The 17,564-nt window shown below is 42.5% G+C and overlaps 1 protein-coding gene across 4 annotated transcripts in view; it reads right to left on the bottom strand.

The window, feature by feature from the left end:
• The window catches only part of LOC149322622 (uncharacterized), a 48,419-nt gene that overhangs the window by 16,115 nt on the left and 14,740 nt on the right, over positions 1-17,564 (bottom strand). For all 4 annotated transcript variants that reach the window (XM_089508736.1, XM_089508745.1, XM_089508755.1 and 1 more), the window contains exons 2-4: positions 16,331-16,545; positions 9,240-9,300; positions 4,839-4,934 (exon numbers count right to left, since the gene is read on the bottom strand). In XM_089508736.1, coding sequence (XP_089364862.1) covers positions 4,839-4,934; positions 9,240-9,300; positions 16,331-16,545 — 372 coding nt within the window. The remainder of the gene's footprint in view (positions 1-4,838; positions 4,935-9,239; positions 9,301-16,330; positions 16,546-17,564) is intronic.

Raw genomic sequence — 17,564 nt, 5'->3', positions numbered from 1 at the left:
GAGCAGGACAAGCCAAATTTCAGTTGACCAATACTTTAGAGGGACAAACCGAGGCAGATTTGCAGAGACTTGGGAATGGCCAGGAAGTGTTGGGTTCACGAAGCTGATGTCTCAGTGTACCCATTTTTGAGCCTCGTGATCATAATTCCAATGTGAGGAAAAGATAATGCTGAAAAGAGGCAGCAAATTATTACTTCTGTGCTGAAAGAGTGGGTGAAAAAAATGCAGAATGGTGCCAAAGTCAATAATGCTAAGCTCATCGCAAACTAGCTCAAAGTGGAGGGGTGTGGATGTGTGTGGTAGGGATGGAGGGGGCAGGGGATCTGTAGATAAGGAGGCAAACCATGAAAGACAAGTACTGTCAATTTATAAGCTGGCACAACCTTACACCAAGAGAAGATATACCAGTTAAAGCACTCCCACACTCCTAAAGCACATTTTGATAGCCAAGGCGCTTTTTTCCAAAGCAGAACTGAAGGTGTGCTTCATTGTTACAACAGAAGGGCTTTATTTGGATTGTAAAAATGACCCACCCCCCAAAAGCTCCAACATTTGAGTTTTGGATAGTTCATTGTTCTTAGTGTGCCTTCTCCTAAAGGGTAGAAGGTAGGCAGGGAGCAGTAAATTACATAAAGGAATAACAGGCAGCCTCCTCTGAGGACAGGTAAGCTGTGTGTTTTATGTTGGAAGTAATTCAGTGATCAATTGAAGAAACAAGACAAAAAAAATATTCACCAGCAGCAGAGATAGACTACTAGAAGAAGGCATGGGCAGAGCAGTAAATCAAGGACAGATGAGTGGATAGTCTCCTTACAAGGAGAGAGTTCTGGCCTCACAAGAACATTCATTAGTTAACTGGTTTCCTTCTTGTGACACAATGCTTCCTTGCCCCTTAGGAAGGGACGGCACATTACACATTTCAGACAAATATGTGCATGGGGGTTTGTGCTGTTTGTTTTCACACTTATACTTATATACATATAAATAAAAAAACTGCCAACAATGGTATTTTTTTTAAAAAAAGAAATCTTAGTAGATTTTCATAAAAGATACAAGGATAATTGCCCCCTTTTAGAAGATCAAGCCTAACAAGTTTCATAATGCCAGCTGCATGCATCTTTGTACAAGAGCAGCTATTTCCATTTGGAGCTTAAGTCCTTAGGTTCTTTGTGGGCAACTGTCAGGAGTCTTAACCAGAGTGATGCTAGATAAGAAATTTGCAAAACTTTCAGAAGAATCAAACATTTTACAGATGAAAACTGGTACAGCATGACCAAACAACATAAGAGTGTGGTCAAGATGCCAAATGTTATTAGTGAGTTTAAACAGATAAAAGGCTGCAGCACTTTGCTTTGCCTGGGACAACTGGGAAATGCAAGATTCCACTCCCTCCTCTCCCTTCCCACTGCTGAGTTGAGTGCAAATTAGTTTTGCACCTTGAACTTAGTTTTCAGCAATTCAAGTAATCTGAGAAGAGAGAAAAACTGGGGCATTTTAAAAGCAGTTGACAGAGTGGGATGACAAAGGATTACGGAGATTATTCTTGCCAAGTTGGGATAGATACAGCATTTTTAGTGGAAGGGAACTATTGAAATTGGAGGCAGCGGAGTGACCCATTTTCTCTTGCCTATTCCCCCTCCCCATGCTTGTTGTGATTTTCAGCAATTTGCATGAGAAAATGACATACGCTATAGGGGTTTCTCTATTCAAGGAACATTTCTATACAAGAAAGAGCATTAATCTATGTGCACTGAAGTACTAGGAACCCTGCTCACTGTCCATGTTGCAATATTTTAGAAGGATTACTGAAGGGGCTAGGAATTACAATGAATAAAAAAACTGATTCAAAACTTAAATTTGTTTTCAACCTAGTCATCAAAATTACAGAAACCAGGAAAGGATGAGGTAGATGATGGCTATGGACTGCACAGGGGCATTTGCAGAAAATATTGAGAGCCCGTGGTTTTGCAAGCAAGCACTCAGTGCTACATTCTCACAGGTTCCACAAACCTCCTGCTCCTGAGGACTGAATACTATAGTTGGCCTATGATACATTAACTCAAAACATCTATACAAAAGCTTTGTGATTGGGGAACACTGCTAAAAACATTCATTGTGATTAGAAGATTGACCTGTCAGTCACAGAACTGTAAGACCTCTCCTGTGCTCTCCCCTGCCTTTCCATATTTGCCTTTTATGGAGAGCTAGGGAGGTGGGCAGGCGAGCATATCAACTTTTGGACAGATCCTGTCTGTGTTTCTATGTCCCTCCTAATTCAAATTGCTAAACTGTAAAGATTTGCATTCATTTTGCTTCAGATGCTTGCCTCACTTCAGTTTCAACATCTCCTGAATCTGTCCTCAAATTTGTCCTCAATTCCTTTTTGAATTTGGGATTGCCTTGAACCCAAAGAAACCATACTCTTCATTACACAATCAATGCTTTCCATTATCACACCACTGTTTATTTTGCTACTAGTTACTTTTTGGACTCCAGCTCCCCAAATCTCCCATACAGACACCTGCTGTGAAAGCCTTTGACTTCATAGAAAAAAAGACAGACAGACAGACAGAAGACAGACAGCATTCAGACTTGGGTAAGGGAAACCATTACTAGACTTATCCCCTTATCACCAGTGTATATGGTTATGTATATCCAAATTTTGAGTATATACAGGAATGTTTACCACAGACACATGAATCATTTGGCCTTCCAGATATTCTGGAGTGCAGGTTCTACCATCTCTTGCCATTGGCTATGGTGGGTGTGGCTGATGGGAGTTATTGGCCCCAGTATCTGCAGGGCTGAAGGTGTCTCACCCCCTTCCCTGGCTTAGTCATTGCATTGGATAGTTTCTTTATGCTTAAGCTTTAACCTTCACTGGACGTCTGCATACAGCTAGAGGCAAAAAGGGCATTATTATTATGCTTTGCAAACTGGAAGATGGCCTAAATGAAAAAAGTAGAATCACAGGGAAATACAAGATACCCTGAGGCATGGGGAAGGAGAAGAGGCTATAAAAAATAATGGGTGTTCCATGGGCAACCAGGCGCCATCTATTACCTAAAGGAGCATTATAGCCTCTTCCACGTGGCCCAAGCCTTTCAAACAAGAAGGAGAGATGGCAACAGACTCATTCTGTCAGCAACTATCATAATTAATCGGCACTTCCATTTGTGTAATAATAAGAGTGAAGTCCCCAAGGAACACTATCCATGCAATGGGAGCAATGAGAGTGAGAAACCCTAAAGCAGGGGTAGGCAACCCTTTTGAGCCGGGGGCCAGGTTGCTGTCCCTCAGACAACTGGGGGGCCGAAGTCAAAAAATAAATAATTAAATAATTTTTAAAAAATTAATTAAATAAATAAACCGGGACAAATGTATGACAAAATTTCCAAATGGAGGGCACTTTTTAAATAAAAAATGAGGGACACGCAAAAAAAATTGCTGATTTTTAAAAAAATGTTAAGCTAAATACATGTTTCTGAGGCTTCTATAGACAATTGCCCCACCATGCCCCTCGCGCGAGATGCCAAAGGCCCCGGCGGCAATCGGCAGCAGGACCGGGCTGGGGCCGGTCCCAAGGCCTTGCCGGGCCGCATCCGGCCCGCGGGCCACAGGTTACCTACTGCTGCCCTAAAGGAAGGCCAGACAAGCACTCCAAAGACCAGTGGTTGTCCAGTCTTCCAGGAGCCTCTCTCTGCCTTGATTTGACTCCAGGGATCTGGTCTCCTGATGGGTCAGGGAAACTCAAATAGTTTAACGTCATCTTATATTCCAAGATGGGGCTGGACTCATGAACCTATTCTGGACATGGGGAAGGAGTTGGGCAAGGGCTTTCATTTCAGAAAGCACTGGTTTAAGGGGCAAATTTTCAGAGGGGGCAGAAAGCAGAAGGCAGAAATAGCTTGGCAGAAAGTCTGTCCTTGGATTCCTAGAACACCAACCAGAGAGTGTTTCTTGCTGCTGGCATTTTAAAGACAAGGGAATTTCAAGAGAATTGGCCAAGGCTGGGTTTATCTCTCTATAAAACCGACAGGAAGGGCAGTGCTGAAGCACTCCAGTTGCCAACATTTTGAATTCTGCAAAGGTCACAGTCTGACTATGCATGTGGAGCAAGTATGATGAGGATGATAAGGGCAGAGTGGGGGCTGGAAAATTCCTTCCTGGAGATAATTGTGACTTGAAGCTGAAACTGCACGCTGGCTGATGATAAGAGGGCCCACAACTGGGAAAGATTAGTGGCCTTGCTTCTCAGCAAGAAGGTTATCACATGGGGGCAAAACCGTCCCCCGATGTGTTCTAACGAGCACGAGCGCGGGCGCGCACGGAGCGTGATGGGAAGCGTTCCCAGAAATGGCGCCTCCTGGAACACATCGGGAACCCGATGGGAACGCCGGCGGCAGCGGCGGCATTCCACCGTGCGGTAAACTAGCGTTCTGGTTCCCATCAGGTTCCCATCATGCTCCGTGCGCGCCCGCGCTCGTGCTCGTTAGAACACATCGGGGGACGGTTTTGCCCCCATGCGATAACCTTCATAGTTTCACAGGTTAATTCTAAGTTTCACCAGAGTACAGGAAGCGTAGCCATTTTTAATAGGCATTTTGTCAATCTAGAAAGTTGCTTTGAAAGCACATCTATTACTATAACATTGTATGGATTACATATTATACTGTATGTGCACTATTGATTGTTGATAGATCTACGGGAAACTTTTAAACATCGGTTTGTTTCCTGGCTCTGTTTGTTTGCTATTTACAAAACTGAATCCTAGAAATTTCCTGTAGCTTGATCCTTATCCAAGCCACTTTATGGTTTACTTATTTTTTAAAATTTACCTGCTCCTGGATGTTTTTCATTAACTCCACCCAAGCCTGAAGTCCACTCAGTTTCGCTTCTAGTTCAGTTTTGTGCAAGAAGCCATTGTCCAGATCCTGCATAGTATGAAAAGAGACAGTGGTTTTCACTTAACAACAACAAAAGCAATGACAACAACAATGCAGGTTGAATATTTCTTATTCAGAATCCCTAAATCCAAATTAATCCAAAATCTAAAACTTTTTGAGCTATAACACAAGTACTGTATTTGCAAGGCTGGAGAGAGATGTGGGAAGAGAAAGGTGTGAAGATCTGTGAAATGATGGGAATCCATGCTCCTTCCATTTCACAGATCTCCGGTTTCTCTCCAACCTTGTGTCATTAATTATATGTAAACACAGGTATTCCAAAATCTGAAATAAATAAATAAATAAATAAATAAATAAATAAATAAATAAATCCAACATTTGGAACACTTCTGGTCCCAAGTATTTCAGGGGATACCCAACCAATAACAGTAACAATAGCAACAACAACAATAGCACTTACTTATAATGTCCTTCCCACCAAAGGGTGGAACATCAAACATATACAGTCAGAGACATAGACAATAAAACATAGCAGTATAAATACACATAAAATCTCTGAAATCCCAGCAATCACTACCCATCTCAGCAACCTCAGGCCTGACTCAGCAGGTTAATCTGGCAAATAAAGAGGAAGGTTTTCAAACCTTTACAAAAACAGGTAAGATCTTCCTCCATATGAAAGACCATATCACAGATACGGAGCCCAATCTTAAAAGGCTTGCAGCCTTCTCTGTCTAAATGTTTATTTAATTTATAGTACAAAAAAATTACAACATTCAGAAAAGGGCTCACAGTTCTTACAGAACTGTGAATATCAGTTAGGGTTGCCAAATCCCGCCAGGGGGCCGGACAATCCCGGTTTGGGCGGTGCCATCCCGGTCCCGGTCCGGTTTGGTGCCCAAACCAGGACGGCCCCGCCCGCCGCGGCCACCTCAGCCGTGGCGGCGGCTCCAAGGCCTTGCTGAGGCCTGGGAGGGCTCTCCGCGGTTGGAGCTCCAGCCGCGGAGACGCTCCCTCCCGGGCCCCAGCGAGGCCAGGGAGGAGGAGGAGGAGGTGGCCGCTTCCCACCGCGGCGATCACCGCGATGAGGGGCGGCCTCCGCCTCCTTCCCGGCCTGGGAGCCGGCCGAGGCTTGCTCCCAGACCGAGAGGAGGAAGCGGCCGCTTCCCACCGCGGCAATCACTGCGATGAGGGGCGGCCTCCGCCTCCTTCCCAGCCTGGGAGCAGGCCGAGGCTTCCTCCCAGGCCAGGAAGGAGGGGGAGGCCGTTTGCCACTGCGGCGATCGCCGCGATGACAGGCGGCCCTGGCCCTCCTTCCCGGGAAAGGAGGCCGGGAAAGGGAGTGGGGGCCGCCCGCGATCGCGGGCGCTCTCCTCCCTCCTTCCCGGCCCCTATGGAGGCCCAAGCCTTCACAGAGGCCAGGAAAGGGAGTGGGGGCCGCCCGCGATCACGGCGATTGCGGCGATCGCAGGCGCTCTTCTCCCTCCTTCCCGGCCCCTATGGAGGCCCAAGCCTTCACAGAGGCCGGGAAAGGGAGTGGGGGCCGCCCACGATCGCGGCGATCGCGGGCGCTCTTCTCCCTCCTTCCCGGCCCCTATGGAGGCCCAAGCCTTCACAGAGGCCGGGAAAGGGAGTGGGGGCCGCCCGCGATCGCGGCGATCACGGCGATCGCGGGCGCTCTCCTCCCTCCTTCCCGGCCTCTATGGAGGCCCAAGCCTCCACAGAGGCCGGGAAAGGGAGTGGGGGCTGGGAGGAGGCTGCTTCCCACCGCGGTGATCGCCGCGATGAGGAGCAGCCCTTGCATCCTTCCCAGCCTGAGAGGAGGCTGAGGCTTCCTCCCAAGCCAGGAAGGAGGAGGACGACAAGGTTTTAAAATGTAGGACCTTTTAAAAAAAAATGGTCCTACATTTTTAAGGCTTGTCCTACATTTGTCCCGGTTCGGAGCTCCTCATTTATGGCAACCCTAATATCAGTGGAACAGACAATATTCCTTTGTTGTAGCTTAAATTTCTAGATGATGCATACCATGCTAACTGAACTGCCAGGTTGTTGTTGTTGTGTGCCTTCAAGTCATTTCTGTCTTATGGTGACCCTAAGGAAAGTGTATCATGGGGTTTTCTTGACAAGATTTGTTCGGGGGGGGGGTTGCCTTTGCCTCCTTCTGAGGTTGAGAGTGTGTGACTTGCCTAAGGTCACCTAGTGGGTTTTCATGGTCCACAGAGTTATAGTCCAACACACAAACTGCTACTCCACGCTAGCTCTCAAGCTGCTAGGTCCTGGGAGAGAGTAGAGTGCAGTGCCCTAAACATAAAAACCCAAAGTCTGACAACCAAAAGCCCTGGATCAAATGTAACCAGTGAAAGGATCCATGGTGGGATGAAACGTGAATATTTAGGGAGATTTAAAACAACCCGGATGGTACTGTTCTGAATTAAGGCCAGAGGGAAAAGAGAACTACAGTAGGAGGGTACTACACTTTTCAGTCACAAAATAAGGGGGAAGTTGTGTACCATGTGGGAACACTTGTGTTAATGTTGTGCTGTTCCCATTTTGGTATAGGTGGCATTATTGCTCAATATAGCTAGAGAGCTTGTAGAGCAAGGGTAGGAAAAGTGAGAAATGTTAGGGAGTCTTCATTCTGAGTTTGGGTTTACTTCTCAGTTTCCCTCCATTTTGCACAACATAGTCATTATTTTATTGATACTTTATTTCTGTTTGGAATTAGGTGGAGTGCAAAAGGAAGGACGTTTGGCCAATCCTACACAGTCATCCTTTAATTATAGATATATAAAAATTAGACTGTTGAACAGGAGCAGCAAAGTAAACAGAAAGGCTCTTGCAAGCAAGTTTCACCAGGGGATGAGCACATTTAAAAGGAATGTACAATTCATAACAACCGCTCATCCCAGGGAACATTTCTGATGCCCAACCTGTTTCATCCCCAAAGTCCCCATAGCAAAAGCCTTCAACTACGTTTTCAAGGCTATCCCTCCAAAGGTGGAGTGAAGCAACTCTGTAGAGGCACAAGAGTGGCATTATACTTTTAAGAACAGGAAATGCTGGAAAATTCTCTTTGCGTATAAAACACTATGACAGTCTTGACAATCTTAAACAGTTTGGTTATAATTACACAGTTTTGGCCCAGACACTGTTGCCTGAGTGCCAGGTGATACTCAACAATTACAGGGTGTCTGGGGTATTGTTTTGTTTTAAGAAATCGCATTTTCCAATGAATAATAACAACAAAGTCTAAATTCAGGACTCCCCCTCTAAAACTGTATTACTGTGGCTATTGTCTCAGAATCAGCTGCCCTGTAATTTATTTGCCCCCTTTCCCTAGAAACATCAAGAAATAAAAAATGCTCTGATGATTAAACATCATATTCCAAATTTTACTTGTTTTTCAAGAAGGCCCAAAGATGCAAAGAGCAAGTAAATCAATGGATTAAGGTTTTCAGGAGAAAAGATGAGTCCTTGATATCTCTGGTTCCAAGAACCCCATGGATACCAAAATTGATGGATGCTCAAGTACCATTAATTACAGTGGCATATTAAAATGGTGTCCCTTACATAAAATGCCAAAATCAAGGTTTGCTTATTGGAATTTATATATGTTAAAAATATTTTCAAGCCATGGATGGTTGAATTCGTGGTTGACTGTAGCAATGCTATGCTTTAAAAAAAACTAAACCCCCAAATATCAGAGTTTCAAAATTCAGTTGAATTTACCTTTCTCATCATAAGTTTCAGGAAAGCTTTTCAGTGTTTCTAAAAATTTATCTCTTCTCAGTCTCTCTTTTCCCCATTTCTCTCCTCTCCTGTCCCTGTTTATGGCTGAATCCAGGTTTAGAAGCAAATAATTACATATTTATTTAACTTATTACAAATAAGGCAGAATGGGATGCCAGCTCACTTCTTTTCCAAGAAAACACTGTAACAGGCCAAGTGTAACTGAAGCTTCATGTAACTCCCCCAAGCCTGTATTTGGAGGGATCAGGAAACACAAGGTTTCCTCTGACTACCTTTTTCTGGTTAAAAAAGAAGAGAAAAATGTTTTTTTTCATTGTTTACATTATATCAACAAACTGAGGCAAGCTAGTAATTAATTATGGGGTTTTCTTGGCACAATTTGTTCAGTGGAGGTTTGCCATTGCCTTCCCCTGAGGCTGAGAGCATGTGACTTGCCCAGTACATTAAAAAAGTGATTTAGGCCAAACATTCAAAGGGCCTTTCTATTCCATATAAGATTTTAACTTAAATCTACATGTGATGTGTCCTTCCTGGTGATCTGGTAATCCTGTGCATAAATATAAACTTAAAATGTTCACCGACCTTTTTCAGAACTGTGAAGGTGAATTCCATTCCAGTGCGTTTGTTTATTTCTTCCTCATATCTAAGGAAAAGGGGGAGATTATTGGTATGAATGAAGTGACAGAAGGTATCACTTAAACAGTATATATATTTTAGGTTCTCTATTTGCTTCCTTAATCTGGGAAAGAAAACCAGTGATCCTACATATCAACACACACAAAAGCCACACCTGTGCCATCTGCTCATTAATCTGTGAATTATCATAATTCTTAATGGGCCCATAATGGACCCATTTTCCTGGATGCTGTACAGGCATGCAATAATGAGAGACATATCCCTATCCAGAAGAATTCCCAAAATGAGTGGGAGGGAAAATAATGTCAGACATAATAATGTGGGAAATAAGAGCAGAAGAATGATGGCATTGGGTGAGTCTAGAAGAGCTGAGTCCAAACTCAATTGCTGTGGTGGGCGTCTAATCGCATCATTACACTGCCTCAACAATGCAAGCAATTTCCTTCCAGTGCTCCACCCCATTTTCTTTCTCCAAAGCCCAGTTTGTGGCATGGAAATCCGGCAGTTCCACTGTGCTTCCTCATGTGTCCCATTGGTCGCACCTAAAATTTCATGTTCCATCAGACACTCCTTCTCTTTACCCATTTTAGCATTTATGTTTGATTTTGGTGCCTGCACTTGTGGTTGGATTTCAGGACTTTCTCTCCCAGCACCAGTCTAATTTTATTGTCAAGGTTGCCTCCATCCAGTCTCAGCATGGACCCTTTAACAGCCAGACCTGTTCTTCAGCCTCCTCCAAATTTAGAAATCATATCTGAGTTTAATAAGAAATATTTAGTGTTGTTTTATACATAGTATGTGCTGACTTATGCAGGCACTGTTCTTGTGCATAAAGAATATTTGTTGTGAAGTACATAGTAAGTATTGTGCATAGATATGATACTGTGACTGTTTCAGGTTAAATTTCCTATATAGTTGAATTAGAAATATTCTATACTCCATTTTATACAGAATGCCCTGAATGCTATTGGGAGTCCCAACAGAAGTAGATCCATTGAATCAATGGGATTTGTCTACCAGTCGCCTCGCCATTTAAAATTCATTCTGTGGGTTGGTTCTAGTTGTGACTATTGCTGACTGTGGTATGTAATGACCAAGTTACTACAATAATCCCTCCATATTTGCGGATTTGATTATTCACAGATTTGATTAACATGGTCTCTCTAGGACTCTCTAGGTCCTCCAGTGTAACTCTGTGGTCAACTTTAAACAAAAATTGCACTGAAAGACCTAGAGATTCCTAGAAAGGTGTCCTCTCAGGTAAAAACATGGCGTTTTTGTTATTTGCAGTTTTTCCATATTTACGGGGGTCTTGTGCCCTGAACCCTAGTGAATATGGAGGAACAAGTGTAGTTTATACACTCTGCATAAATAAAACAACCCTTGCTTACCAATAAGTAAATGTATTTGAAGCCATATTTACTGAATTAATTTTCAAAGATTTACCAACTGTAGATTTTGGTGAATAAAACTGATATTTGGTGACTGGTTTGGCAAATGAAATCAAAATGCCTGAATGTACTCTGACCATAGGATATCTAGAATGCCACCTACTCTGTCAGCATCCTCACTGACTGGGGTTGCTGATGCAGCTCATATGAGATCCACCAATGTGATCTGAGCTATTTGTTAGAGAGCTGTACTTGAAACATTTCTGTTGCATCATGGTGAGCTGCAAATTGGTGAATACATCGTCTTGTTAACATGATCAGTGCCTGAATGAAAAACCAGGCCAAAACTATCAAACTGGAATATTTGTTATATTGGGAAGTTGTGAGCATTCTCTGTACAGCATTTCCAATGCAAGCATCCAGATCTTGGTTACTAATCACTAAATTATTACCACATCAGGTAGGAGATGAAGGTCAAGAAAAGTCAATAAACTTGGTCTGGAATAAATCACCTGTCCCCAGCATAGTGCTAGGTAGTTTTTTTTCTAGATTATGTAATCCAACAGTTCTTATTTAGTAAGTAAAGTAATATAGCCCATTTTCCCCCTTACGTGTAATTTATAGCAGACCAAAAATCTACAGAAGCAATTATTAGAGCAAATCTTAAACATATCAGAGATGTATTTTCTTTTGTATTGGTTAGTGTTTAAGAATAACCCTGCTAAGGCATGGTAAACTATATTTAACAATGCCAACAATTCCAAGTTTAAAAGATCTGGATGGATAGGGTGGTGTCCCATTCATTTTAAGATCTCAGAAAAGGTTTCATTAGTGTAGGTGTTGGAAACAGGTTTGTTAAGGTGCTGAAAATGGGATGGGGCTAAGACAGCTCAGGTTTTGTGACACTGGAAGCCTGCAGCCATGAAGATGCTTATGGCCCATTTTTTTTTCTCTATAGGAAGTCATGGGGTGTAGCCTTGGGTGGCATGTAGGCCCCACATCGGCCCCTGAGGCAAGCTTTGAACATAGTGGATGGCACTAATAGCAGTGCCAAACACCTTTTGTATCATCTAAATAACAAAGAAAAAGCATGCCTCTGCACAATTCGAATGAGAGGGATGCTGTATCATGCTGGATGGGTACAGATGCTGTATATTACAACACAACATGAATGTTATTTTTGTGGGCACTTAAAAAGGAATTGGATATATTTTACTCTCCTCTTTCCCACTCATTTTTCTGGGCAGAACCATGAAATGCTGTTTGTTCCTTTCTAGACTGCCAGCTGTAAAGGTCTTTAATAGCCCTACTCATGTCTATGTAGAAGTAAGTCTCAGTAAATCCTACTGGCTTATTCCCAGGTGACTGGGTTCAGCATCTTGCTTCCCTCAAAGGTCAAGCAAATGCTCTGGGAAGCCCTCATGAGCTACAAGCTTCTCCCATAGTTCTGTAGCAACTGGTATTCAGACATATAGCCTCCACTTCTGGAGTTCTAGTGTGATTGTCATCACTCTTAGTAACCATTGCTATCATCATCTGCCACAAATGTCTTGAATCAGAGATGCGTATAACTTTGACAAAGCCTAACACACATATATAGAGGAAGCCAAGATGGAAACAGAGGAAAGTGCCTTACATCACATCAGTTCATGTAGTTCACTATTATCTACAATACTGACTAGCAGCATCTCTTCAGGGTTTCTTCCCCTAAAGTATCTGGAGATGCCAGGGACTAAACCAAGAACCTTCTGTTCACAATGATGTGCTGTATCACTCAGCAACTGCCCTTCCTCCTTCCATACCAGTCATTTATTGTGGAAGACCCAGCCTTTGTTCACTCATTTTTTACGGGGCATCTAAATAATGTCACTATCAAACTATTACCTCCCCCCCATGTTTTCCTTGAGCCTCTCCCCTCTTTATTTCAGACCCCAGGAAATTGAACATTTAAAATAGAACAGTATTGTTATTTCCACAAGTGTGCATTGACTTTATTAGAATTACTACTGCTTTTCTTTTCTTTTTAGTGGGTAGATGTTATGACTCTTATCCAGAAAGCCAGTATTAATATGCAGGCTGGCCAACCCAAAGATTTCACACTGGTTGACAGTGCCATGGTATGTCATATTCCTTTTTTTAAAAGGACACTGATACCTCAACATGTGACAAGCAGTGGCAAAGTCACAGCCTTAGATCACAGGGCAATCATTTCAAGCCCCCGATCTCAGAACCAGTAACACAACCAACCAACAGAAACAGACTGTGGTTTAGGGAAGACACAGCTCTTCCAAACATAGAATGGGTATTGACAGAACCTCCTCCCCATCCTGGGAGCTACCTATTTCATAAGTCCCATTGCACAGATGATGGTAGAAATGTTGGTTCATCTGGTTTCTCCTGCCCTTTGGGTTGGGATATTTGACATGAAGCCAGGGCGCACATGCTATGCTTAATTACAGCCTGTCTCAGTCACTGATCTTGAATCCTCTTTTGCACCTCATCCTGATACCTGCTGGTTTCAACTAACCTAAGAAAGAGGACTTTATGTACTGACATAATTTGACAGAGGAGCAAACATGAGGCCTGTCAGTCCTGATGGGATCTGATGAAAGCCCATTAACCCAGCCATGTGTTTTTGACCAGGGGGATGTTTGCAAAGGAGTTTTTGGAAGCAAGGATTTGCATTTAAGAGGTGATTCATGTGGAAGCAGACTCTTGCTTCCAAGCTACAACAGCTGGAATTCTTTACTGAGAACGATGTGTGCATGGCATCCACCAGAAACATGGGATAGAGAAATGTGCCAGCTTGTTTATAAATAATTTTACACTTTCACACATAATTTACACCAGGGACTTGCCCAATGATTTAAGCTTCTTGTGCTCTTTCTTTGCTGACATTTGCTGACATTGTCTATGTGGATCCATGTCCAATGTCATAAAAGATTCCGAGGGCAGCCTGTATTGTGTTTTAAAAGAAAGAGAGGTAGCAGATTTGACACACACATAAGACAGGAGATGCACATTTGGGATAATTGTTCATAATGACAAATATGTATTTCTAACACTGGGAGTGGAAAATTACAAATGTTTCTAGCATCCCTAAATGAAGAGTGTTTGTCCAAAACTGGGAGAAATTTTAGCCACTCAGAAAAATGAACAAGGTAAAATCACATTAAGAACTATCTCTAGACATAGATCATATTGTATCCATTAGATTGAACCACAGTACACCCATGGAATCAACTGTTCCAGGGTGAATCAATATATAGGTAAATCCCATTCATTCAGTGGGTCTACTCCAGCTGGGAAGAGAATCTAGAGGATTCAGATATTTAATCACCTGCACTTTGCCGTTTTTGTGGTAAAAAGAACATTGAAACAAAGAAATTTCACACATTTTGAAATCTCAATTAAATTTATTGCCAACATATGCAGGATACAGACCGTCAGAAAGAAGCAGCCGGGAGCCGCTTTTCGTTTCTGTGTAACCGTGCTGCAGCTACCAAATTGCGTGGTGCGGCTACACAGAAAGAAAAGAAGCAATGAAAAGTCGCTTCTTTTAGTGCCACTGCAAACTGCCTGTAGCGGCGCGAGCACGTCGCTGCCACGTGTGCCCATCTGGACGGCACACACAGCTGTGACGTCCTGGTGATGCCCTAGGGTTGTGGGGCATCTGGAAATGGCGCCCCGAGGCAACCCTATCACGTCGCCAGGACGTGCTAAAGGGCCCGTTTGTACAGGGCCATAGTCTGCTTCTGCTTCTAAGGTTGCTTTTCTCCACCTTGGGAAAAGTCATCATTATGTAAGAATGAAAGACCTTTTACTTGATGACTGTTGTTTTCTGTGAACATTATTCAGAGGTTGCATCAACACTGCAGAATTAATGCAGTTTAACACTTTAACTGCTGTGGTGCAATGCTATGCAATTTTGGGATTTGTAATTTTGTGAGATATTTAGCCTTCTCTGTCAGAGAGCTATGGTGCTACAACAAAGTACAAATCCCAAGATTCCATAGGATGTAACCATAACAATTAAAGCAGTGTCAAGCTGTATTAATTCTGCTGTGTGGCAGCAGCCTGAGAGTTTCAAATTTGTCTTAGCTAGTGTGTATCTCTGCTAAGACAGGGTTTAGTAGAGAACAACAATAAAAGAATAACAGAGATTGGCTAGGAATGAGTGACTGAGGAGGTGTGTCTCATAGCCTGAATCTTGTGGGTAGTCTCAGCCAGACTAAGCTCCCTGAATCAATGGGATTTGTATTAAGTGTTAATTCACCATTCAACAACTGATTCAGTGGTACTCTACTTGAGATCATCTAGGCCTAGTAGTCAGTTACTGAAGTAATGAAAAAAGAGAAAAAACTGTTATGGCTGGTGAAAGAGAATTCTAGTGCCAGGAAGTTTGCAAAAAAAAAAAAAAAATGTATGTAGGTGGAGAACAGAGATGGTAATTTTTGGCTTAACTGGAGATTGGTATTAGTCTAGTGTACAATCCAGGAAAGTGCTTAGAGAAAGAAGAGGGATGAAAAGAAACATACTGAAGAATGAGATGGAAGGGGTAGGTACATTAACTTTTACACATAATAACACATTATGTTCCTTTTGCTTCTCATTTTTCTTTCCTGTTTGGCTAATTTTTGTCCGTTGGCTTTTGAGTTGATAGACCTCATCCACAAATCCAGCCAACAAACTGACAGGATGTTAAAATGTGTAATTTTCTAGCCCAAGTATACAATTAGAGGGTTTGTTTGGTCCTTTAGAATGGAACTGAGTTCTTCAAACAGTTGCCATAATATCAAGAATGCATTTACTTGCAAACTGATATTGTGCATTGTTATCCCTAGGAGTAGTTCACAGGAGCTAGTGAAATATGACACTCAGCACCAGTACAAGGGGACAGCTTTCGGGTCATTGCTTTGCTTGTGGTACCCCACATCCACACCACACAGCTATGGGGAGAAGGTTGTTTGGTTTGCATTTTAAAACAAGGGGATCTAATTTTCACTTCCCAGAATAATATGGAGATTGAAATACTGCAATCCCTCAGACTGTGGCATGGAATTTTCTCTGAATTTTGCAATGCAGTTCTCAGCCCAAAAACTGGAAACAAAACTACAAACTTTCACAAAGTTTTGTTTTAAACCAATGCATAAATGGGATACAACAGACTTATGAATGAATACAGACATAATGGACACTAAATGAAAACCAAACAGTTCAATCATGCCTGCAAATCCTTTTGCTATTCAACAATGCATTTTATGCAGAGGGAGGCTGGTTTGGATGCTGGAGAAAGACATTTCTGGCCTGTTCTTTGTATGGAAACCAGATATCTATCCCATCTTCTCCAGCACATGATAATATGTTTTATGTTTTATTTTATTTTAAAAACGCTTAGAAAGTCTACATCTAGAAAAAAAAATCTCCTCCTCACAACAGAAGGCAGTTTTGATAGATAAAGGTATGTAAAGTATAGATTTAAGCCTTAAATCTGTGATAGGAAAAATGCAGCCCACAGCCTGCATGTAACCCCCAATGTTTGTTTTGTGTCTCCCAGGATAGAAGGGATTTATAATTCTGCCCAACAACCCTGCAAAAGACCCAGAAGAAGAGGAAGAAGGAGAAGGAGAAGAAAAAGGGACCTACTTGTTCCTAACAGTGTCCATGGCATCCAACACTTCGTCAAGTTCTGCATCAAGCTGTTCCTTCTCATTATCTATAGAGCGGGTCTCAAGCCTCAGTCTGTTCATGTACTGGTCATAGAGGAGTTTGATGTCCAAGTCGGAAAGGGAGTTGTCCTGTTCTTTTAGAAAGTTCCACCTGGTGATCAAGACTTGGTTGTGCTGCTCCAGACTCTGGACCTGGGGGTTGTTAACAAGCAAAGAAAATTGGAGATGATTGCAATGATGCTTTTGTCAGTCTATCTACCTCTCCATGATTCAGAAAATATGCAGGGGTCACTGTGTTGGCTATTTAGTAAATTAAAAAAAATCCACCGAACAGTGATACTTTTATTGGCCAACCAAAATGCTCAGTATACTTGTTATAAGCTTTCAAAGCTCCACTGGCTTCTTCATTAGGTAAGATGTTACACACCAAACTCCTCTTTTGCAATCCAATATGTCTCCATTCCTGCTGATATACAAATGGACATTAAATTTCCTAGACTTTGCCAAATTGCCACATGCCCAGAGGAGGAGGGGCCAGCCTGCTAAAGATATCCTCCCCATACGTATAAAATGGTTCTTTGATTCTGAATAGAAATTTAATTGACATTCCTAACTGAAAGTGTTGTTCCCTATATCAAGTTTCACCTGCATAAGCATCAGTCTTAGAAGCAGATCACTATAATTAATTGTAAAATGTGGGGATGAAATACAGGGACTAATCCAAAGCCACTAGCTCAAAGCACCTCTTGTGCCAAAACTGATTATTCATACTAGTGTATTCTGATGGTCTTTGTGCCTAATGATGTTTGTTAAGGAAGATGCAATATGGTGTGATGGTCTGATTGTTGGACTAGGACTCTGGAGACCAGGGCCTGAACCCACACTCAGCCATAGATACCCATTGGGTCACCTTTGGCAAGTTACACGGTCTCAGCCGAAGAGGGAGGCAATAGAAACCCTCCTCTGAACATTCTTGCCAAGAAAATCCTATGATAAGTTTGCCTTAAGGTTGCCATAAGGTGGAAATGAGCTGAAGGTGCTCAACAGCAACATGGGAGATACATGACTCATCAGCCAACCAAAGCACATTCCTGTGTATGTCAGCTCAGAAGTTCACTGAGTTCATAGTTCAGACATGAAGTTAAACCTATGCATCCTGATTTGCAAGGAATCCCACTATGGACCATTAAGTTTATTTTAGGTTGAGGGTT

This window comes from Sceloporus occidentalis, unplaced genomic scaffold, assembly GCF_023333645.1.
Source record: "Sceloporus occidentalis isolate IW3139 unplaced genomic scaffold, rSceOcc1.0.p SCAF_1, whole genome shotgun sequence".
NCBI lineage: Eukaryota > Metazoa > Chordata > Lepidosauria > Squamata > Phrynosomatidae > Sceloporus > Sceloporus occidentalis.
The sequence above is the reverse complement of the archived record's forward strand: the minus strand, read 5'-3'. Positions and strand labels throughout refer to the sequence as shown.